The sequence below is a fragment of the Paramormyrops kingsleyae genome, chromosome 5 (assembly GCF_048594095.1).
Source record: "Paramormyrops kingsleyae isolate MSU_618 chromosome 5, PKINGS_0.4, whole genome shotgun sequence".
NCBI lineage: Eukaryota > Metazoa > Chordata > Actinopteri > Osteoglossiformes > Mormyridae > Paramormyrops > Paramormyrops kingsleyae.
The window spans coordinates 19,668,456-19,693,391 of record NC_132801.1 but is presented as its reverse complement, the minus strand read 5'-3'; the positions used below and the strand labels follow the sequence as shown (position 1 = coordinate 19,693,391).

The 24,936-nt window shown below is 47.7% G+C and overlaps 1 protein-coding gene across 5 annotated transcripts in view; it reads left to right on the top strand.

Annotated features, from left to right (window-relative positions):
* rhbdf1b (rhomboid 5 homolog 1b (Drosophila)) overlaps positions 1-24,936 on the top strand; it is a 35,640-nt gene that overhangs the window by 6,686 nt on the left and 4,018 nt on the right. For 2 of the 5 annotated variants that reach the window (XM_023809182.2, XM_023809183.2), the window contains exons 2-14: positions 13,355-13,499; positions 15,276-15,415; positions 16,296-16,403; positions 20,476-20,689; positions 20,991-21,197; positions 21,432-21,554; positions 21,797-21,960; positions 22,701-22,952; positions 23,381-23,492; positions 23,634-23,708; positions 24,112-24,273; positions 24,428-24,528; positions 24,816-24,879. In XM_023809182.2, coding sequence (XP_023664950.2) covers positions 13,383-13,499; positions 15,276-15,415; positions 16,296-16,403; positions 20,476-20,689; positions 20,991-21,197; positions 21,432-21,554; positions 21,797-21,960; positions 22,701-22,952; positions 23,381-23,492; positions 23,634-23,708; positions 24,112-24,273; positions 24,428-24,528; positions 24,816-24,879 — 1,839 coding nt within the window. In that variant the 5' untranslated portion in view covers positions 13,355-13,382. The other 3 variants (XM_023809184.2, XM_023809186.2, XM_072712345.1) reach the window with 3 other exon arrangements.

Genomic DNA, 24,936 nt, shown 5'->3' with positions numbered 1-24,936 from the left:
TTAACTGTTGGAGTAGTCAGATGATTAATGAATGTAGCTGCAAATTCTATTGGAATATGAGAACCACCGCACTGAAACTCATTGAGCGGAATCCAAAAATGGAACCACTTTTGCAAAGGTTCTTGAATTTTGTATCATTCATTTTAGAAAAACAAATATAGTGATCAGTATTTAAGTAAGTCATTTAATGGGTTGTTATTGTAACTTTGGAAAAGCTGTATGATTTTATCTCTCGCTCTCAGCGGGAAACACAATGGTCCTATGTTTGCCAGAAGTTCCAGCACTCCGATTGCTTTCCCCAAGCACCGCCTGTCAAATAGCAGCCAATCGAGCAGCACCATGCCCCAAGCGGTTTTTGGTTCGAACCCCAACGATTTCCCCAGCAAACAGCCGACATTCAAACCCTTGTATGGGTTGTAGGAGGACCTGGCCATCCCCCTGTTGCACTTGTACCATCTGTTGCACTTGTACCAGTCTTATCATCGTTTTCTTATATACTCAGTGACGAAAAAAGTTAAGCACCCAGATGGAGTGGTGGAAATGAAATGAATCTGCACATGGTGAAAGGTCATGTGACTGTATCTCAATGATTATAATATCAGATCAAACAGAGTTGGCAGTATGGGCACACTGCTGGTCTCATGTCAGTAGGGTGTGGCACCCCCCCGGGCCTGGATACATGCGGTGATACAGTGTGGCAGGGAGTCGTACAGCTGTTGTATCCTCTCCTGCGGCATGTCGGCCCACAGCTGTTGTAACTGGCCCTCGAGATCCTGCAGATTGGCACTGGGTCTGAGTTGACGTCTGAGCTGATCCCACACATGTTTGATTGGGGAAATATCAGGGGTCCTGGCTGGTCACAGGAGAACCTCAGCATGATGCCGGCAGTCCATAGACACACATGCCATGTGTGGATGGGCATTTTCTTGTTTAAATACTGTACCAGGGTGCCATCTCAGGAGGGGTAAGACATGCAGATGCAGGATGTCACTGATGTAGCGCTGTGCCGTCAAGGTCCCCTGAATCACTACCAGAGATGACCTGATGTCATACCCTACAGCTTCTCACGCCATGACACCTGGAGTATCACCGGTGTGTCTCCCCACAACATTGGTAGGATTGGTCTTCTCCCCTGGGCGCACATGACAGTCATCCGTAGTAATGCGGAACCGAGATTCATCGCTGAACGTGGTACAACGCCACTGGTTACGGCAGCACTCCAAACATGGGACAGTGAACCCGCAGTCCGGATGATGCCAGTCATCGAGACACAGTGCGGAATGACACAGGGTGTCGTAGAGAGTCCAATACCTGTGTCCAGATGGCAGGCGCAGATGTCATGGGGTTCTGTAATTCCTGGCGCACAATATGATGATCCTCCCTTGGTGTGGTCTGTCTTGGGCGACCGGAACCTTCACGATGTGTTTAGGCGCCCTCACGTGTCCATTGGTTCCAAAATAAGGCGACTGTGACATCTGCATGCCCCACATGCCGGGCACCTGCATGATACGGCCACCCAGTCTCATGCAGACCCACAATGTGACCCCTATCAAACTCCATCAAGTGCTGGTAATGCTGTCTAATGCACCCAGGAGGCATCCTCTGTGTCTGGTGACTAGATGTGCCAGTGCCTTGCAAATTGAATCATATGTATACCCATTGCTGGTCTGCACTTGTACCAAATTACATCCAAATCCATTACTTCTGGGTGCTTAACTTGTTTTGTCACTGAGTGTGTATTACAGGGAATATTCACTGTCAGAATGTAAGAAGTGTGCATGGTTGTTGTTAATATTCATCCAGCCCTTTGTCTTCTCAATCCAGGGCGGGGTTGTGGATGGGGCCCATGAGCCCAGACAGACCCTGGACTGAATGCCACTTATGGATAATTATTCAAGCTTCATCAAATGATCTCATTTTTCAAAAGGTTTTAAAGACCAATTTTCAATGACTGCAAGGCAAACGCTGCTTATACGTTTCATAAATATAAAGTCATAATAGTTCACCCAATATTTTATATCTGGTGAAAACCTAAAGGCTTGTTACAGTGGCAGACATGTATGGTGTGGAACACTGGGTACTATGGACTTCCTGGAACAAAGTTTTCTGACTTTCTCCTTTCAGTTCTGTATGCCAGCACTTAGTTATTATTTTATTATTGTGAAAAGGTTATTTTTAAGGCATCACTTAGCAAAATGGGGTGACATGATGGCTCAGTGGGGGGGGGCACTCTGATCTCACCTCCTGGGCTGTGGTTTGAGTTTCAACTTTGGCTTTGAGTGTGTGGAGTTTGCAGGTTCTCCCCTCGTTTGTGTGGATTTTTTCCTGGGCATTGTGGTTTCTTGCCACACTCCATGCAATATGCCTTTTAGGTAACACCGAGCTCCTAAAATGTGATTTTGTGGCTTTCTGTGTGGCGCCATCGCAGTGTGCCCAGTGCGTCTGGCTCTGGCCACCACTGAATAAGTATGGGAATTCAGTTATTTGTGAAGAGTTTATGGAGGGTTTGGGGATCATTTGTAGTGTTCTGCGGTGTTACAGGAGTATAATTGAGTTTATGATACAAAATATCTCCTTTTTAGCTCTTACCGTTTTTTCACCTGCATATGCACAGACTGTATCATCTGAATTACTTGCTAGTAACTTACAATACATTACATTGTGACACACATTAGTCACACTGTGTACAGTAGCTCTTGTGGTAATGGAACTCCCGTATCCTTGGCCGTGCCCTTTAGCAATGCAGCATGCTGCTCCTAGCATGGCGTAAGAGCTCTGTCCTTTGTTTCCTGTACTGGATCTTTTCCTTCTCATTCTTTTCTTCTGCCATCCTCCGATTCCCCTTCCTGTCTCTGGCTCTCAGATCAGCACGGCCTGTTGGAAAAACACCAGCATGGGTCTCTCTGCATGCTGGAGGTCCATTCCGTCTTTGAAGTCAGAGATTGTGTGGAGTGACCTATTGCTTATCTAGTCTTGTTTTTCCTTGCTTTTTTTGGTGTTGTTTCTATATTTACCATTGGAGTCTGAAAGTCAGGCATTAAAACGTCTGGTTTTGGCTTTACCCCACATTTCCTTTGGGGGTGCTCAGTACCTGCTTAAATGTATTTGCATGTGATGCATCAGGTCTCCAAGGATAATGCAATCTTACAGACAATTAGCAAGACAAAAATGGACTGGTATCATTTCGGCACCTTGACAGCCAATGCTGCCTGTAGCAAATGAAAAACAAACAATGAGGCCTTCTATGTGTCGTGCCTTGGACTGATATCATGCTGGAAAGTATTTAGGGGCACATCACATGTCCTTTAGGCATGCTCTTAGGGATACCGTCTCAGCTCAATTAGCAGGACAGTGTTTGACCTCCTGGAAACAATGAAGCGTTTGTTGGTGGACAAGGCAGGAAAAAGGGGGATTCCCGGAAGGATATAGGCTCTTGGAATGAGTTCTGCCCATCCAAAATATTTCTCATATCATAAGAAACTAATATAGCAGTCCGGGCTGACAGCCACTGCTTTGTGCGTTTAGGCTGGCAAAGGCGGAAACCACCAATCGGACAGGAGATTTGCAGGCTGAATCTGTAAGATGACCCAAGAATCGGCACAGCTGTTGGAAATTAAAGTCGCGATGATGACCGTATAGTTATGATTATGATGCCTGATGACAATGGTTTGCTTTTATTAGCACTAAAATTGCAGGTGAATTCTAAACAGATTTGTGGGCCCTCACTGGTGCGTCTGCAAGGTCGGGGAATGCTTGCTGTACAGGCAATGGGTGGTTCAGTGGAACATCACTGTGGTGAGATAAGACCATTTCCCACAAGAAACAGCTTTAGACAAGTGAGGAACACCAGACTGGAATGTTCCTGTCCCTCTTTAACACGTTAGGTAACTTTGGTCAAGTGTGACTTCATATCGAGCTTCTCTAGGGAAAATATGTTAAGGTTTAGTCCACAATTCAGCTGTTAGTACCAACAATGTACGTTAATTATCTCATGTTCTACTCATGTAGACATTGAATCAAGGAACCGGTGGGTACCTATTGACTAAATGTGCCTAGAAGGAATCTGAGGCACGTCTTCAGCAGAAGCACTACTACCTACTGCTGGAGCTTGCTGATGTGCTTAATAGCTCAGCTATTTGTAGTGATGCAGTTTTTTTTTGCCCAAACGTAGGATTTGTCTGTTAAGATGAAAAACTGCTCACTATACTGATATCTGTCTGTTTGACAGTACGCATTTGTAGCTTATGGTAATGTACTACTGTAAGTATGCTGTGGGTCCAGATGCATCACGTATTTAGTGAATAATAAATATCATTTTTCACTCTATTGAACAAGACCTTAACAAAAGGGATCTCTCAAACAATTTATGCCTTAATTGGCCTTATATACCATGATTGTCGTAATGTAAGATCAGAAACTCCATGATCTTTTGGAACAATAGAAGCTCACCTTTGTCATAGATATAAGCAGCTATATCCTTCATAACATGGAAACTGTATCCTTTTTGAAAGAAGGTTTAAAGGAATGTTCCCTCATTGTGACAAGTGTTTGGAGCAATCTTGTGCATTCTGGGGCCACGGATGTGGAGAGAGATCTGTAGCAGAAGCCATCTGATATGGCAGTAATGGTGACTCTATAGAGTTCGTGAAGAAAATTTCTCCAAAACTGCTGTCACATACAAAACGTCTTACTGCCCTCTGGCATTTTATAAAAGATGGGCTTAAATTATTGAAAAGTCCTTTGCAGTATTTCAATGTAAACAAAAGTAGACAAATGTTTTGAGATCTCAGACTATGCAGCAAATTATAATACACATGAATTATTTATACCAAAAGAATCTATTTCTGTATTTACCCATATGATCAGTTTTCATTTCCAAACACTTTGGTGGAAGAATTGCAACGTGTGCATGCACAATTCTTGCTTACTAAAGTATGCAAGTTTTCTTCCCTTTCATCCCGTTGCCCTGTCCACCCTGAAGTGAACACTCTGACAGCCAAAAACTGTCACGTCACAGTGACACCAAACTCCCAGCGCCGTTCTCCTGAACGGTCACGCTTCATACCCTTCTCGGTGCTGTCATGTCAGACGCAGTGCCGTTTGTTTACAGATTGTTGTTCTGAGGTATGCAAAAAATGGTTTCTGACAGTAATCCAAATGTAACTGTACTTAATCCTCACAACAGAAAAGAGTGATAATTGCATGTTTAAAACGATGAGCAAACAGAATAAAACACTATGCTGTTCTCAACAATGAATTTAAATGGCATGCATTTTCTAAAATATTTTCTATTTAATAATTTAATTGTAAGTGTATTTAGATAGGTTTGTATTACAGGTGGATTATAATGTAGTATAGGAAGGAAAATATGGCAACATATTATGCTTCAATTGTTATATCTTTTTTTGTTTCGGATTTTACCTTCCGCATTTCTTTAGTATGGCCCAAGGTTAGCTGTACATTATTTTTCCTTTATGAAAATAAGTTTCATTATTACAATATAGAGGAACCAGAGCCGACTCTCCCTTTTCAGGGGCTCTAGGCAAAGTTTTGCATTGGGAGCCCCACTACCTAGAAAAGTGATGATCATTTCACTTCCTTTACAAAGCAGGTAACTTGGGGACCCGACCGCCTATAGCTAGAGTCAGCCCTGAGTGGTACTATGTAATAGAATACTGTGAGGTCCTGCTGTTACTGGTGTTTGGTTTATCAGATTTAGAAGCTAAAAAAATGACTTGTTTTGGATTCCTACTGCGGTGCAGGTACTGGATCACTGCTCATCCATAGCAACATCCACATGTTCACTGCCTGTCAGTGTAAAGAAGCTGATGTTACACAGCTCAGTAATAAGCTTATTTTATTTATCTGTTCTGTAGTGAATATTTGAATCCGCCAAAGCGGATCTGTGTGTGATTACACTCGGCTGCTTTACCGAAGAGCGGCATCCTTGCCATGCAATCAGCACCAATCCCAAGGCGTTAATAGCCACTTCCCAAAGTCTATCTCTGCAGTCATGTTTTTAGATGTCAGAATTAGGATACATATTATGAAAAGGGGTCAGACACACTTCAGTGGAAACATTTATTCTTAAACAGGAATTTCCCCACTATTCTGGCATGCAGCCCTGTCTATTGGTCAAATTCCGATGCCTGTGCATTTACCGTTGGCCTGCCGTCTTGTCATTCTGACAGTCCACTGGCCTGTGACTTATGCTGATCTGTCCATGCTCGCTGATAGGACACTTTTTTGTATTCTTGGGATCCCAACCTCTTTAGCACCCCAGGAGGCCTCATGTCAGCAGTGAGAGCACCTCACGCCACACAGCGCGGCCCCACCTGACCCCGTCCGTGCCCACAGGCGGCCCCACCTGACCCCGTCCGTGCCGACAGGCGGCCCCACCTGACCCCGTCCGTGCCGACAGGCGACCCCACCTGACCCCGTCCGTGCCGACAGGCGACCCCACCTGACCCCGTCCGTGCCCACAGGCGGCCCCACCTGACCCCGTCCGTGCCGACAGGCGGCCCCACCTGACCCCGTCCGTGCCCACAGGCGGCCCCACCTGACCCCGTCCGTGCCCACAGGCTTAATGGCGTGAAACAGCCACGGCATCGGCTGCTGGGAGGTATGCAGAGCATTTCCTCGCATGTGTGAGGAGACCATTGCCAGGCTCTGTGCACATGCAAGCAAGCGGAGGCTCCCTCCTTTTTCAAAAAACTCCTGCATTGCACCCCGTAGTAGAAAGGCACTGTCACAAGGTCAAAACAATGTTTACGAGGAAAACACATTTTTGCAGCTCAAGCAAACGAAACATGTAGATTCGCTTGATTTAAGAACTTATATTGACCACCAACCCCTGATAGAATCCCGTGTCCTTCCTCCGGATCGGTGTCACCTTTCATGGGCCCTTGTGTGAACTCCAGTCTACCTCTTCAACGAGTGCCTCCGACAGAATTCCTTTGTTTTTTTTTTAGTTTTTTTTTCTCCACAGAGAGGTCATTTTGAGAATCATGTGTTTTCTGTCCAGAATGACCGAACCCACAGAAAAGCCTGATCTATCTTCTCGCCAATCCTCCTTCCTCCTAAAGAGGGATGTGTTTTTAGGCAGGCAGGCGCAGTAATTTGAGATCTGAGTCTCTCTGACTGTACGTAAAGCCTGGCATATTGTGTTTTCTGTGAAGTTGAATTAATCACAGTTTAATTGTGTTTTTATCCACCTGTTTGCCTTGTCTTCAGATTTACACTCTATGAGGAACTTCAGTTATCATTTGCAAATATTTATATTGCTGTTCGGAAAGCCTTATGTTGGGAAAAAGGTTTTAAGAGTGGTTTAATTCATCTTTAACAGCTTAGGCTAAAGTGCAGAGCAGGGTGTGCCCTAGTCAGGCCATCACAGGGCAAGCACACACAAAAAAAATACTATGGGCAATTTGTGCACACTAGTCCCAAGTATATTTGGACAATGGGACGAGAACTTGTTGGAAACACACATAAATTCCACGCGCCAGACAAGATTTGAACCCACAGCCCTACAGTCAGTCATCACACACCCCCAGCAGCTTTCCGTTTTATTGGTTTTTGCTCCTCTTTAGACGGTCCTCTTGCAGTGGAGGATATATGCACCAGAGTTAGTGAGCAAATTGCAGTGTGCTCCAGGACGGAGAGACAGCACATCTGCTGCTGACACTAAGGCTACAAGTCGGTCGTGGGGAACAGCTGGCGCCTTGCTTGGGCCAGTGAGAGGCCATTCCCAGGGAAGGAAGGAGGGACTGTGGCCAGAAGGGCCCGGATGTGCTGTTGCTTTCGGGAAGGAAGTGAGCGTAAACGAGATAATCAATCACAGACGTGTGCCGCTGACAAGATGCAGACATCAGTGTCCTGTTGTGTCCATAAGAGTCTGTTTTAAATACCGCTGTATGTGGAAGATGGCAGCCGCACCATGGGCTGGTCCTCATGTCCTGAAAGGCAGTTCACTGGAGTGTTCTTTTATTTATTAAGAATAAATAGCGTGCAAACAATAGCGGGAGGATTCTTAAGGAGACATTCAAGCTTGTAGTTGTATTTTAGCAGAGAAGTGGAGATTTCGTGAAATGCCGGGTGTGTTTCTCACTGAACAGAAAAAAATGTTGGAATAGTCCTCAATGTAACTTTGCATTCCTGAAGAGGGAGGGGAAATAGAAAGGTTGTATCAAGATTGAATGCTTCTATTTTTTCCCCATACACAAAAACAACAGGGCCTCTATATAGTGCCCTTTCAGGTTGCCCTTTCAGGACCACAGAGGGAGGGGGAGCCAAAATAAAATTAGTTCTCAGTAAGAACAATCGCGTTAATCTTAACGATGGTGGAAGGAGGCTGTTTTCCTTTTTTTACATAGAGGGGAAAAAACTGGAAATGAAGCATTAATTAACAGCAGAACAGATGCTGTGTCTCTTCCTGGGAACAAGGGGGTGTGGTGACAGGCAGCCAAAGAGAGAGTAGGGATACTGAGAGTAGCTGGAGTTTCCTGCACCTGGACTTAGGTGTCCAGAAAAACTGCTCCTGTTTCCTGTACAGTTTTGTTCCGTAATGCTTTCAATCGTGTTAAAATTTAAATTACATGTGGTGTTCTGCTATATTAAAAAAAAGACAGAGATAATGACGAACAGTAAGTATAGTAGTTGTAAACTCCTTTTGAAGTATATGCCTCATACCTGCGTGGCAGGTTGACAAAAGGCCTCCCCACCAAGCCAGTTGTGATGCATTCCAGCTGTGAATGCATTATGCAGAAGCACCCTACCTCCGAGGAGCAACCGGCACGGCACGCTTTGCCTGCTCATCCACGTGGTCATGGGTCTCTAAATTCGCCTGGAATCTGTGACTCCATTGTCAGGAAGCTAGGAGATAGGGACTGGCTCGCGTGTTAAGGTTCTCTCGTCTTCGGACTTGGCGCGAGAAAGATCATTTTGCTCTCTTCAGCATGAGGTTTAGTGCCTCTTTTCAGCAGACCTAACATGCAATCTCAAAAATGCATCTGGCAAACACAGAAAACTTGTATCTGCCAAACAATGGTGCCTTTGTTCGCAAAAAACTGTATGAAACATTGTCTTATAGATTACATGGGGGCTGATTCGTAGCAGCTGTCTGGATATTGTACATTTAGCAGCTGATGGAGGTCAGTTGCCGTATTGCAAGAGCGGCACTTCTAAATTTGTTTGGAATTGCCCATGCCTCTCCCCGAGGGTTCGCCTTTGCCCGAAAGTCCAACTAAACATAATCTGATACAATAATGTTTCATGCCTAATGTTTTGGAAAGGATTTAGTCTTCATGGGTGGTGTCCTGGTATTGAGTAGCAAGTGGTTTGTTGACCTTGGCTGAAATACTACGTACGGGGATCAATCACAACAAGAAAAGGACTGCTTAGCCGACAAATTGGTCACGGGAGAGGACTGCAGCCAAACACGGGCGATATGTAATTCTGCCTTGAAGTAGAGTTTTTCAGTAATTCAAGAATGAAAACTCCAGGCTCAAGATTGAGTACAGGCTGAAGCCCCATCCTGCTCTTGGAAGCCATGAGGTTCCCTCATTTCTCCGAAGGACCTCCCTTGGATACCTGGACCATGGGGCATGTGATCCTGGCAGGAGACGCGGCTGAGGGCTGGGATTTCAAAGTCTTCCTGTTCTTGCAGCATCTGGATGGGAGCAACGCAATAGCTGCAATTAATCACAGATGATGCATCCCGAGGTTAAATGAGTTTCACGCTTAGTGCTTCTCTGGAATGTCCCCCCGCCCCCTCATATTTACAAACTTATCGAACACAGTAATGTCATTCTCTCTCATTCCAATCCCAGACAGTGACTACTAACAGGTGAAGTGGAACTAGATCAGAATAGAATGTACCACTTGGGACTCTAAGTACAAGAATCATTGTAAAGCAGGAGTGGGGAACCTGTTCCATGGAGGTCCGGTGTGGGTGCGGGTTTTTGGGATGGCCTCTCAATCAGCCAATAACAGTGGGGGTCCGGGACTGGAACTGAGAAAAACCACTGCTTTATATTAATGGCTGATTGAGAGGCCATCCCAAAAACCCACAACCACACCGGCCCTCCATGGAACAGGTTCCCCACCCCTGATGTAAAGGGTCTTAGTAGCCTAAGCTGTTTCATGAATGTCTCTTCCAAAGTTTGGTGTGTCCTTCTCATCTGTGGCAGATTGGTCAGTGATCTTTTGGGCATACATTTGTACCCAAAGCAAGAGACATCACACCTATTCTAAATTCTACCAAACCCTTTGAGACAAAGCAGCAAATTAGCGATGAAGGGTGTTTGGCGTACAAGTGACTGCAAAGAAGCTGAAAAAATAAAGACCTGTCACGGCTGTAAGATTCTGCTGGGTCTGTGAGATTGTGCCCACCATTCTTACTACCAAAGGCTTGGACTTACAGCCTGTTCCCATTGGACTGCCAAAGTTAAATTTTCATAGCTTTTATAAATGGCTGCATTTAGGGAAACAACACTAAACTATTCAATTAATGGGCATTTGGCAGTAGAGGGGATCTGCTTTAGTCATGCATCTGACAGCAGGTGGTCTGTCAAGGGCTCAATGGGAGGAAAATCATGGAACCGTTTTTGGACCGAAGCGCTGGACAGGCAGATGGTGAGATTTGGTGGTGGTCTGATTGGGAAGAGTTCAATATTCAGTTGGACAGCAGATCACCCACTTCTCCTGTTTTTGGAGTTTGTTATGGAGATTCTTGGATAAATACTGGCAGACTGGTATCTGAAATCACTTAATCTTGTTTTACTGTGCCAGTATCCCTTCCAGTTTTGTGGGTATGAGCTGACTGTAAGGTAGCACAGGGCGCTGGATTCCTTACAGGCATATTTACTATACTGGCATAATTAGAGGCAAAATTACTACACCGGAGTAACGACCACCAGTATAAAGATTCAGCCTCCTGAAGAGGAGGCGGCATCTTAGCAGAACCCTGGATTCTACTGCAAAGACTAAGCTGAGGAAAAATGCAAGCCATTTAAGTTACTTTGGGTAACCGCTTTTGCTGAGAGACCGGTAAATAAATAATGCGACAATTGACCGCTTTGGTAAAACATTTCCATGTAGGTCTGTCTCCCAGATGTCATATGACCATTGAGCTGTATCTGTGAGCTCCTCCTGTTCTTGGCATCGCCTCCCCCCCCCCCCCCCCACCCCCCAACCACACACACACACACACACACACACACACATACACACATCAAGTTGCCCCCAAATGCCAAAACAATCCAGCTATGGGGGTCCTTGACACACACAGGTCTGTGCATGGGGCTTCTGCCTGCTGTTTCCTTCCAGCCTCATGGCATGTGTGGTCCTGATATCGAAGTCCACAGCAATGTGCCTCCTCCCTCCCTCTATATTCCCATACATGTCTTTGGATCTGATCCACAACATCCTGGAGCTGTGAATTTGCCTTTAATGTATACATTACACAGCATGCACGCTTTCTAATTATAGACTCAGGTTACAGCTGAAAAGATGTCAACTGCAGCATATGGAGTGTAAAATGGCATCAGGAATGTGAGCCGTTGCAAGGAGAAGCCGCAGTGCAGCTGCAGCGAGGGGGAAACGTGAAGAGTCACACAGGTTCTTGCCCTTGTGGTCACTTTGAAATATGACTCTGTGGAGTGTGGCGTGTGAAAGCGATGGTGGCGTGGGGTCCTGGGCTGGTCTGCGCTCCTCTTCCGACGGGATCGTGGAGCAGTCGGCCTCGGAATCGACTCCACCCAGTGATGTTTGCATCATTAGCCACCATGCGGAGACATTTCTAAAAGTGCTTCGGTTGACCTCATCATTCCTCCGCCACTCGGTTCCTTTTGCTCAGGCCAGTGTTCCAGCTGTTCCAAGAGCCAGTGGTGGTATTTTCAAGACGTTTCTTTATCACATGTCAATAGAACCTCATTGTGGTAGAAGAGCAAAGGATTGTCGTAGGGGTTCTAACCCTATATCCCCCCAACAAGGATACTTAAATGATATATTATTCCAGGGGTCTCCCACTCCGGTCCTGGAGAGCTAGTATCCAGTAGGTTTTCTATCCTACCTGGTTTCTGATGAGCCACACTAGTCCTCAGGAAAATACCAGGACCAGGTGTGGCTCATCAGAAGCCAGGTTGGTGACCCCTGTATTATTCCGTTATTAGCAAGCAGAGAAAGTTAGTGTTTAACGACATAGCAGAAACAGTAATGGCTCATTGCCCATTGATCTAATATTCTGAATAGAAATAAATAGCTGTAGCCTGTCCTATATTTCACTCCACATTCTGTTCTCCTTTCCAGCAGTGGATTGATTGATTTGGGTGAGATCAGGCCTGGTGTGCTGGCACCACATTGTGGTCCTCACCAGTACTGCAACATTTTTTGTTAAACGCCTAAGGAGGAATTACCTCTCACTTTAACTTTTGCCTGCCATAGACTTTGGATTTAATTAATGAAACTGATTTTAAATTTGTCAAACCATTTTAGAAGTGCGTTTGAAATTTAACAGACAAAATGACGTGGATAAAATGTGTGTGCATGTGTGTTCCTGTTTATGTAGAGGGAAATGTCCGCGTTTTGTTGATTGAAAGTTATACTCTAAAATAAATTTGTCACAAAATTAAATAGCCACTTATGAACTAGCTTTGTTGATATGTTAATGTTGAGCATTTCAATGAGTGACCTGATAATATTTCATGAAAGCATGCATAACAATCTTTTAAAATGATTAAATTACTACTCTTTAATGGGGGGGGGGCATGTCAGAGTGGATCCCATGGGCCACCGTCTCTGACCCGTGTGATATGCAGTAGTGTCCCACCCCCACCCATTCCCACAACGCCTCTCCCTCTGTATTTGTTGGTCGCCTCCTGGGGCCTTTCTCTGACTCATCCTGTTTCTTTTGTCTCTTTGTGTGTGTGCGCGTGCATGTGTGTGCATGCGTGTCTGTGTGTTTGCGTGTGTTTGTGCGTGTGTGTGTGTGTCTGTGTGTGTGCGCGCGTGTCTGTGTGTTTTTGTGCGTGTCTGTGTGTGTTTGTGCGTCTGTGTGTGTTTGCGCGTCTGTGTGTGTTTGTGCGTCTGTGTGTGTTTGCGCGTGTCTGCGTCTGTGTGTGTGTCTGTGCGTGTTTGTGTTTGCGCGTGTCTGCGTCTGTGCGTGTTTGTGTTTGCGCGTGTCTGCGTCTGTGCGTGTTTGTGTTTGCGCGTGTCTGCGTCTGTGTGTGTGTCTGTGCGTGTCTGCGTCTGTGCGTGTTTGTGTTTGCGCGTGTCTGCGTCTGTGTGTGTTTGTGCGTCTGTGTGTGTTTGCGCGTGTCTGCGTCTGTGTGTGTGTCTGTGCGTGTGGCCCCCCCAGCTGGCAGGCGTGGCCCTGGCAGGACAGCATGGCTGAGCCACGCCCTGAGAGCACCAGCCTGCAGAGAAAGAAGCCGCCATGGCTCAAGTTGGACATCCCCGCGGCCCCCCAGCTGTCCTTCGACGAGCCCCCCACCTTTGCTCAGGTACTACGGCCTCCTGCCCGAACCTCCTCTGCCTCTCTCATCTCTTAGTTTTTCTTTTTACCATGTAATTCAGTCAGATTCAATGAAATGTTGTCAAATCAGAGCACGCTCCTCTACATTCATCTTTCACCTGCTTATCTTGGTCGGGGTCAGTGGCGGCTTGGAACCTGTCCCGGGTAGCACAGGACACTAGGCTGGGGTACTCCCCAGTGGGGGTGCCGGTAAATTGCAGGGCACAACCTGACATAAAGCAGTATACTATGTGCTATTTAGAGACACCAGTTTGCCTAAATGCACGTCTTTGGACAGCAGGCTTCCCCAGGGGAAACTAGTTAGCTACAAAGGGAGAACTTGCAAAAACACCACCTTCAGCACAAAGGTGAGATCTAAACCCCCCAACTCTGAAGGTGTGAGGCAACAGTGCCGCCCATTGAGCTATCATGCCATTGTCTTTCATAAAAATTTTGAAAAGAATGGAAGGGTGTTTTCAGGAAAGTGTAAGCATACGTAATATAAATGTATACATATTTAGAAACATTTTATCATGGGTGGCAGAATGGCTGATTGGGTGTTGAATAAAGCCTCCAAGATTTTGGGTTTGAATCTCACCACTGATGTCCCTCATAAAACATGCAGTTAGGCAAACTCTTATCTCAAAGTTGCTCATAAGGTACCAGTGTAACAAACTTTAGTCAGCTGGCTAGACTGACATTTTCAAATCGAGACAAGTCTGCGCATGCATTTACATGTATGTAACAGTTTTATTACCTTGTAAATAGTCTGCAGGGTTTGCAAACTACCCCAGCGCTTTTGATGTAGCTAATTTTAGGTTTATAATGGAATAGAATAAATTCACCATAAGATTTCTTACATTAATGTGAGAGTCTGAAAGCGTGAGTGTCACGCCAGATGCATCAGAGCTGGCAACCCTGGGGTAGGGTGACCATATTTTCCTTTGCAACAAAGAGGAAAACGGGTTAGGATGTAAAGAGAAGCATCAAAAAATGCAAATATGCACACAGAAAGTATTCTGACAGTAGGAAGCAAATGTCAACGTAAAAAAAAAAAAATCTGGACATTTCTAGGTTATAAAAAAGATGACAAGTCCAGGAAAAAGAGGATGAATGGTCACCCTACCATAGGGTGTTAGGGTGTGTGGCCTGTGATGGCCTGCGTCCTGTCCAGGGTTTCCTGTGCCTATAATAAGCTTCAGAATCCCCACAATCATGTACTGCTTAAAACGTTAGAATATATGTATAGATATTCTGTGTATTTATCATATGTACACTCCTGGGTAAAAAAAAGGCCAAAGCTTATTTAGGGGATGGCCCGTTATTGTTTGTTTGTTTATTTATTCATTTATGTTTTTTTGCCCAGGATCTAGTGTATGCCCAACGTATATTTTATATGACTTTTTATGCATCCTATCTTTTTAGTCAAATTAAACGAGATGCTGTTTATTCAACCAACCACAAAGCATAAGCCATATAATATCATGTTCGTAGCAAAGGACATCTATTTGATGTCTGACCTGTTTTCTACCACACTGAAATACGAGAGCATTTTGCCGTTAGCGGTCTGCATGAGGGGAGCCTCGCTAAAACAGCGCTCTGCCAAAAACCCAGGTGCACCGCGCCGGCCGGGTCGCAGTCTTTAATTTTTCGATATGTTTTGAAACTGTTTAATACTGCGAGGCGCGATGCGGTGTCTAAGCTTACCGGCGGCTTGTTTATGGGAACAAACCCACTAACCGTACATCCTTTTCCTGCCGCGAAGCCGGCGAAGCCGCAGAGCTTCCTGCGCAGCCTGAGCGTGCCGGCGGAGAGCGCGCACGTGAACTCGCCGTACCACGACCCCCGCGAGCTGCGGCGCAACCCCTTGCAGCGCCAGCCGTCCATCACCCAGACCATAAAGAGGTAAACCGCTCGCGCCGTTTCGCGCGCACCAGCACGTTCTCCCGAAGCTTTCTTTTTTATGATGAGCCTCACGGACTCATATCGTAAATGAATACGGAAGAGGCGCATACTTTAGTCTTTTCTTAAGGAAATAACCGTAAGATGCAAGAAGTGTTTTTGGCGCATGTGGCCAGTTCCTGCCCTCTCTCTGGTTTATATCCGAAGTATGAGCCATGCTGGGTTGAGGGGCCAAGCTGCTCGGTTTGTGTGGATGAGTCATATAGGTGTTTGACTGCCTGTCAGTTTTATCTCATGACAAAAACTCCAGCATGACACCAGAACCAACTGACCGGTCTGTACAAGTCTGGCTTGCATGGCATTTTACATTTAACTTATTCTCAGTTGCAGATCTGTGTTTCTGTGTAGTGGTGCAGTACCTTCTTTGGGTTTGCAAAACAGTGTTTGGAAATAATTAGACCAGACCTGGGCAGAAGCTGCCTGGTGAGCTATTTTTACTCATTAAAATGGAGAAAATGATTTTTTCCCCTATAAGTCCCATAAATAATTACGAATACACCTGCTCCTCGCAAACCAAATAATAAAAATGACCCCCTCCACAAAAAAGAACAGGTCATCTTTGGTACCTTTCATGAGACATGAAAAGCAGGACAAGGTGAAGCTGGAATTTGGCCCTCCGCAGAAGATAATTGCCCAGGTCTGAGTTGATGCATGTGCAGCCCACCTGTCTATTACAGTATTGTGGCTGTCAGGGTCTTCAGCTGCTTGCTTGCCTGCTTTCTTACAACTGAACTCAAGTCTATCTTTCCTGTCCTTATCCTCCCTTGTTTTCCTTTTTCCTTCCTTCCCTCTTCCCCCTCCCACAAACTGTGCCCGTCTCCAGCAACAAGAAGGTTCACTTTGAGCGGATTAGCACGTTGCCTGTTAAGGGGCAGCGCACCGTGTGCCGTGTTCCCAGGAGACGTCAGTCCCTGTCCAAAATCGTCCTCAGGTACTGTAGGGGACAGCAGGCTGCACTCTAACCTCACCTCCATCCCAGCACCCCCCGTGAGTCAAGGAGGTGGTAGTGGTGGGAGGGGAAGGGGGGGGTGGGTCTCGAGTACCACAGGTTGTACATCAAAAACTTGCCAAAAAAAATTTGCAGAGCTTCATGAGGAATATCTCAGTAGCTTCTGTGGCGCTGTGTGAATACTCCCCGTGACTGTTACTCATGCTCCTCATCCTTCTATACACAAAAAAACTTCCACACTCCTCTAGGGATGCAGGTTGTTTATTTGCCCTCATGTACCAATCGACCTTCTCTACACGAGTCAGTGTGCTTCGCTCCTGGGCTTGGGTTACACAGGCAAACGCATGTCATTCTTACAGAAAGAGCCAACAGATACACCTTCAACTTCATACTAAGCATAAGACATTCTTTGGGGTGATGTTGCCAGATTTGCATGCGGAGGATGCAGCTTTCTTCATTCTTCTGTTCCTGCTTCTGCAGCACTGACTGATCTTCAGTGTGATCTACCACGCCTGCCGCAGACGGCAAGCGGTCTCTATTCCCGGCACAATGGTGATGATCTCACCATCTAAGACATTCGTTTCTCTTTAAAAAAGCCCTTGGAATCTACCTGTGCTGCGTTCTTGTCATGCATTTTATCCATTGTTTGACGGTGCATCAGCATACAGTAGATGGCTGAGCAACATTTCAGGTCACTGGGCCTCAGAAGGATCATCTGACAGGCATGCGCTTTGGGGTTCGTGGCTGAGAGCTGGTGCCAGTTGGAGCTGCTAGCTGGCTCAGCTTTTGGTGGGCATGGTTTTGGTTCCAGGTGACTCGGTAGCAGGTGTGCTGCTTCGCCGGCAGCTGAGAGAGGTTGGCAGAGACAAGCGGGGGGGGGGGGGGGGGGTGAGATTGAAGAGGAAACCCAACACATACTAGCACCTTGTGAAGATTCCTACGCACCTGCCACTGTGGTGTCTCTCGGCATAGTCGCTGTTGACCTCCCCATCAAACTATTTTGTGCAGGTTGTGAATGGAGCCGTTTCCCTGGGGGGGGGGGGGTCGCCAAGCCAGGGCACGTTCTTAGACACACCCTTAAGCTGGGCTTGGCAGTGTGGAGACTGCCTGTAATTTCTTCCACCCCGCGGAAGCATTTCATCGGTTAGATGAACTGGGTGTGTCCACAGCTGTTTGTCGGGGGGGGGGGGGCAGTGCATCCAGCAGGGTGTGCAGCTGCCGGACCGCGTGACTTTTATTAAGCTCCAGATAATTCAGCTGCTGTCAGGCTGAGTTCATGGGAAAAGAAAAATCTTCCAGTTGTTTGATTTTTGTTTTTTTGTATTGCTTAATTTGACCCGTGAATGAAACGGTACGTTAGAAAGGACACCTATCGGAGTGAAAAAGGAAGAGGTTCCACTGACAGCTGAATGGACACACTGGTGGAAAATTGAAGGATCTTATAATTGGAGATATGGGTCTGTCCCCCGAGTGTGGGAGGGTCACGGCTCATGTGGCATGCCTGAAGAACAAAGAACGTGCCAAGAACGTCCGCCCAAGGGCTCCGGGCTCCCGCGATCCGAACATTGCACTTCACTGTTCAGCACACCAAGTTATATCTTCACAAGGTCTCTCACTAGAGAGCAGCCAGAAGATGCACCTCCCAGTCCCGTCCCCCCCCCCCCCGAGCTCCATGCCCCTCCCCTTCTGCGAAAAGCCGGCATGTTCGTGGGTGCGCTGTTTACCCAGTATTCCCAAACAAGACTTTGAAGGGACGCATCTGTCAGGAGACGTGGTGTGTCGAGCGTGCTGCGGGGAGACACGCTGACTCACGCCGCCGGGGGGGGGATACTTTCCCAGAAGAGTTTGCTTCCCAGATGTGTTACTAAGGCCGTGGATGCAGGAGGTGACATGTGACCTGCAGACGCCCATATCGGAAATTACAGATTTTTCAGAAAAGAAGGATTTGGAGCCGTTTTTGGATGGATATTTACTGAGCAAGAAGCATGGTCTTCCTGGCCTCATGGGATGGTCAGGATAGGTAAGGAGATATGGGGGTCTTAATGGAAGCCGATACTGGGCGACCATCAGCTACTGCGAGTCTCCTGCTGTGTGCTGACGGGAATAGGTTGAGATGGGATCTGCTCAGTTGCTTTTTTTTCTTCTTTATAACTATATTTGCTTTCTTGCTGAGTACGAGGCTACGTTACAGCAGAGACTTAACACAAAGAGCAGCCCTTAGCGTTAGCCAGCGGGCCGTTCTCTTTGCAGAATCGACTAAACGGACCAGTGTGCCACGTGCCAAAGCTTCGCGTGTCTTCGCACCAGGCCGGCCGGCCCCTACTCGCACGTTTAATGCCATCCCTGAAACTTCCAGAAGGCTTCACAGAAAAAAAAAACTATTACTCTGAACACCGGGCTTCGCTTTCAGGAAATGAGTGGTAATTAATTTTTTTGGCAGTGCATCATTAATAACTCGCTTTGACGCACTCTTGCATTAGCGGCCTGCCCATTGTGTTCAGTCACGGCTCCAGGCAGCTCCCATTGTAGCCGCCCTTCGCTGTCACTGACTCCTGTTCCTTCCTTTTGCTACCGGGCTGCTTAGCATAATTTGATTGGCTGCTGCAGCCTGTCCCCTCCGTCAGAACAATTATCATAGCTTATGCTCTGTTATGAGTATATTACATTATTATCACTGAAGCGTGTTAAACACACCAAATTGCGTGAACATAAATAGACGGGCGGCAGCTCGTTAAGCAGCAGCTGTGTAAATGGGTGATAATTGCAGGTTGCTGTGAATAAATGCATCAGCTATGAATTCCTGTGCATATTTTTGTGTGTATGTCTATGTATGCGTACAGTAGGTATGCACCGGTTGGACTCGTTAACGACGGCGGATGTTAGATTACAGCATTGCGCACGAAGTTGTTCGATTACACCCAGTGCTAAATTAGCCCTACGGTAGCACGTGAGATGAGCGTGAGCTTAGCCGCGACTTGCGACGCTCGCGAGCTCGTGCCCCATGCGACGGGACGCGCGAGCCTCTTGCAGCTTCGCCACCCGCAGGAGCTTCCTCCGGTTTCCTGCTCCGTTCATAAGCAAAGCCCGTATGCCTCTGTTAATGCTTTTCCTGCCGTTGAACATGAAGAGGCAGGCCTGCGTTTCATGGCCCCCGTTTCTGCCTTAAAAGGCCTCCTCCGGGTGCCCCCCGCTGTAACCACGCAGCGGCCAGCTCTGTTATTGCTGAGCGCTCGCTTCTCCAAACACTCGTGCGCTCGCTGTGTCGGACACCCTCCCACCCTCCGCTCCCTCTGACTCGCCCAGTGCTGCCTCTCCACTCACACGCACACAGACGCGGGCGAGCTAATGCGAGGAGCTCGTCAAACACGGCAAAAAAAAAAAAAAAAAAAAAACGAGGCCAACAGAACTGCGCGTCTAGGGTCGTCATTTCGATACACGGACCGGGAGGCAGGTAACGGGGCTGATTTCCATCCCCTCATTGCGCGTCTGTGCCGGTGGACGTCAGATCTTGGAGCAGTCGCGGAGGCCCAGGCTGCTGCCTGAACGTGGCGGGCCGCTGGCCGGCTCCAGCATCGACGTGTCGTGCTGGCTCGACACAGGGGCAGCCCCCACACCAGGACTGTGGCTTCTCCCATGTAGCTTTTCAGCCTTCGGTAGCATGGAGGACACAGGGCTGAAGCTTTAGCACACGGTGAGAGGAGCGGTTTCTGTACCCCAGGGCTGAGCGCTTAGGAGGAAGATTCAACTGCCTGAACGGGTGAACGGACGTAAATATGCCACATAATCACCTGCGACTCTAAATGCGCTTACAGATTCTCGTCGGTGGGATTATCTTAACCAGTGGTCTGCTGTGTATTTTGTAAATGAGGCATCTTTATAAACGGACAAGATTTTGATACTTGAAACCAGAAACATAGAGACCAGGATGGGCTTTTGTGAGTCTCACTATCATTGATCGATTTAATCAGTCTTGTCCACTGAGGCTCACCCTGTGGTCTGGTGGAGGTCTGCGTCGCCCGATACTAACTGTGCTCTGTTTGGGTGCGGTGTCCAGAGGCACGGCGGACTGGTTCGGCGTCGGCAAGGACAGCGATGCCACGCAGAGATGGCAGCGGAAGAGTCTTCGGCACTGCAGCCAGCGATACGGCAAGCTGAAGCCCCAGGCCATGCGGGAGATGGACCTGTCCAGCCAGGACAACCTCTCGCTGACCAGCACTGAGACGCCGCCGCCACTCTATGTGCCGGCGTCCCAGCATGGCATGCAGAAGGTAAGCCGGCCCGAGGCTCTCCGGGCTTTCGGCTCTCCTACAGCTTACCAAAGGCCTCGTTAGCTCAATATGCGTCCAAGACAAGCTGCATTTCATTTCATTGACCGAAGTATCTAAGTATCTTTTTGGCTAATGAGATAAACGTTGGGAAATTTTGCAAGCAAGGAATATGCGGATTTCTGTGTGAATTGATAAATAAATGTTTGGTTTGTTGTCATGATGGACGTTAGTAAAGGAGTGCAGGCTGGTCAGAGGGTCATTTGAAGCTCTAGGCCTCTTCTCTGTCCCCCCCCCCCCCCAGATCGTGGATCCCTTGGCCAGGGGCCGTGCCTTCCGCATGGTGGAGGAGGTGGACGGCTACAGCGTGCCCCAGACCCCCGTCACCCCCGGCGCCACCTCGCTCTGCTCCTTCACCAGCTCCCGCTCCGGCTTCAGCCGCCTGCCACGAAGGCGTAAGCGCGAGTCCGTGGCCAAGATGAGCTTCCGGGCGGCCGCCGCTCTGGTCAAGGTCAGCCCCCCCCGGCACTGGCAGCCCGCGCCTCATCTGTTTTTATATAGAGAAATATGTTCATATCCAGATATTTTTCACAAATGAGCCATTCCCTGGAAGACTAGGCATAGTGTCAGTTTTTTGAGCTGTGTGAAGCAAGCCGTGTTTGGGTTCTGTTTGTTTGTGCCTGAGTGGTAATGAGGACATGTGGTTTTCTTCCCCCTGTTTGTTTGTTTTTTTATTTTGCCTCAGGGTCGGTCAATCCGGGAAAGCACTCTCCGTCGGACGCAGAAGCGGAGTTTCACCCCCGCCAGTTTCCTGGAAGAAGACACAGTAGATTTTGCAGATGAGCTGGACACCTCCTTCTTTGCTAGGGTAGGGAAGAGGGAGTTTCACTTCTTCTTTGCTGCTGCCTGTACTGTTTAAACTGACATAAATCCAGTCCTTTTGGCGTACATACCTATGATGCATGTTTATGTATGTGTGTACTGGTATACTGTTACAATGCTGCCCCCTGGAGAAATTACTGAAAAATACCTGCTTGTGTCTCATCATGGATCGATGACGTGATTTGATGAGGCGACGCTGTTCTGATCCACATGTACTCATGCACGCAGGATTGCCTGATGCAGGAGGAGCTCTCCACGTATGCAGATGAGGTGTTCGAGTCACCATCCGAGGCCGCCATCAAAGAGGCCGAGGACAGCCGAGCGACAGATGACAGCGACATGACGGGCAGCGCGCTGGACAAGAGTGAGCTGGAGAGGACCCACCTCATGCTGTGAGTGTGTGTGTGTGTGTGCGTGTGTGTGTGTGTGCGTGTGTGTGCGTGACAGCACATGTCAGTCCCTTACAGTGATATGTTAACACGAACATCGTAATGCTACCCCGTCGCTATGGAGACTTGGCAACAAGAGAGTGTGTTGCAACCAGTGTGCGAAATACGGGGGGGGGGGTCCATGGGGGTCCAACACCCCCGATTAACCCATAAGACCCCCTGAAAGCCTCAAAAGCGCAACAATAGGGAGATGAGGACCCCCTCCGAATATTGACGGGTATTTTGCACACTGATTACAACCAAAAGTTTAGTTTGTTCATTATTAAATGGTTTTCCGCATATCTAATGGGAGCTGTTTAGCCGCACCTTGATTCTGATATTTGGCCAGTTTGTAGCCCCTCCCCCCTCCCCTCAGCTAACAGATTGGTGATGTTGGTAGTATAGAGCAGTATTTCTCAAATCAGTCCTTGGAGACACCAAAACAGCCCACACCTTTGGTGCCTCCCAGCCCCCAACACACCTGTACCAGGTATTCGGTGTCCTTGATTGTTTGGTTCAGGTGTGCTGGGAGGGAGCAAAAATGTGCTCTGTTTGGGGGGGTCTCTGGGGACTGGGTTGAGAAACACTGCAATGGAGGTTAATCTCTGCTTTGTGACCTCAGGGTTGCCTGAACTCTCAAGCGGCATCATTTTATCAAAGATATTTATTCAGATATTTCCATCTCGCTTGTCCCACCCCCCCAGGCCTCTGGAGCGCGGCTGGCGTAAGAGCAAGGAGGGCTCCCAGATACAGCCCAAGGTACGGCTACGGCAGGAGGTGGTGAGCGTCAGTGGGCAGCGGCGGGGCCAGCGCATCGCCGTGCCCGTCAAGAAGCTGTTTGCTCGCGAGAAGCGGCCCTACGGTCTGGGCATGGTGGGCAGACTCACCAACCGCACCTACCGGAAGCGCATTGACAGCTACGTCAAGAGGCAGATCGAGGACATGGACGACCACAGGTAACGCCAACAGGACCTGGACCACCGAGAAACGGCTGCCTTTAGAAGCCAGACCTCTGGGAACGGAATAGGTATCTCTTTGCTGGGCAGTAGCTTAAAGCAAGGTGCCTTGCATGAATAATGCCAGTTAAGTACTGAGTCAGGTTGAACTTTATTTGAAGTTATTCTGAGCAAGCACCTACAAACGGGATGGAACTTTTTTTCTAGCCAACTGGACTAGTTCTGGACATGCAGATTTCTTACTAGCCAGCTAGTGTTATTTATTTATTTTTTTCTCGCCCTTTGACTAAATGACTTGCCTCAGATGAGTGTGCCGGCTTCATTCCCCCCCCCTGGCTTCAAATAGTAACAATACTGTTTAATTTGTGACCTGTCCAGCCCCATGACCACTTTCACACTCGTGGCGTTTATGCACAATTCCCACACAGGCCTTTTTTCACGTACTGGATTACGTTTGTGCACCTGGTGATCACGATCCTGGCAGTGTGTATCTACGGCATCGCCCCCGTAGGCTTCTCGCAGCACGAGACGGTTGATTCTGTGAGTGCCGCTCCGCCACGACGCCTTCATCCGCTCCACAGTTTGTCTGAAAACAGTGGCAGGGACCGTTTTGCCTGTAGGGGTGTTTCTGCAGCATCTGCTTCTGCAAACTTTCCTAATTCCTGTTGTTTGGTGTCATAGGTTTTAAGAAACAAAGGTGTTTATGAAAATGTCAAGTTTGTGCAACAAGAAAATTTCTGGGTGGGCCCAAGTTCGGTAAGCATTAAACAGTATGTACGTTTAAACAGTATTTTAGCTAGTTGTTTGTTTGTTTAATTAGAGGTGCTTAGACTTTTGCAGTTATTTTTCTTACCTTAATTTGAAGGTATGAGCGACCTGATCTGATAACCCTTAACCCAGCCCTACCTGTTATTTGACACACAGTTTGAGTTAATAGCAGGCTAGAGAGAAACACTGTAAAACTTATGGTTTTATTTCAAAGATTTAAAATAAATTTAATATATTTAAACTCTTAGGACGTAAATCTGAATATGCATTGTCCGCCCGGGTCTAGGATTATGAGGCGAGTTTTTGGTACCGTAACTCTGTTTTGAATAGGGTGGGTAGCCCTGGCTTTGGCACAGATATGGCTAATCAAGTTTTGGTGCTTGTCCTGTAGGAGGCGCTGATCCACTTGGGGGCCAAGTTCTCGCCCTGCATGCGGCAGGACCAGCAGGTGTATGACCTCATGCAGGAGAAGAGGAACCGGGAGCGAGACTCGGCCTGCTGTGTGCGCAACGACCGCTCAGGCTGCGTGCAGACGTCTGCGGAGGAGTGCTCTGTGAGTCCTCGTGCGCGGCACAGACGTGCACAGTCACACCCACACAGAGACAGCGTCGTCTTACTATGAACGAATATGTAAATGAACACGAGTGCATATCAACAAACAGTTGTGCTGCATGAGATCAGCTGTGTCCTTCTCTACCTGCCTGTAGACCACCCTGGCGGTTTGGGTTAAATGGCCACAGCACAAAAGCGTCCCCCTCCTCAACGGCAAAGAACGCCAGTACGGCTCCGTTTGCCACCAGGACCCAAGGTGAGACATCGGCTTGTGCCGCAGGATATGGCAGGATGACTCGTGCTTAAAATCCACTATAAAGTACAGTCCCTGTGATTCAGGGGCCCCACGCACAAGATACAGTACGTTGTAGTCAGTGGATTCATGCAGGAGGTCTTCTACACAGCTGCGGTGATTCATTACTTCTACACTTGTTTTCTTATCTCCTCAGGCAATAGGTTGTTTCTCTGCACGCTGTCTGACTGAAACGCAGCACTATTTCAGCAGCGCTGTTCTCTCAAGTCACTCTTTTATCCTCTCTGCAGAATTTGCCTGGAACCTGCTTCAGTGTCCCCTCACGAGTGGCCGGATGACATCACCAAGTGGCCAGTGAGTGCGAGTGGACTTTCCACTGGTGGCAGTTTCTTTTTTTATCTCTCAATGTGT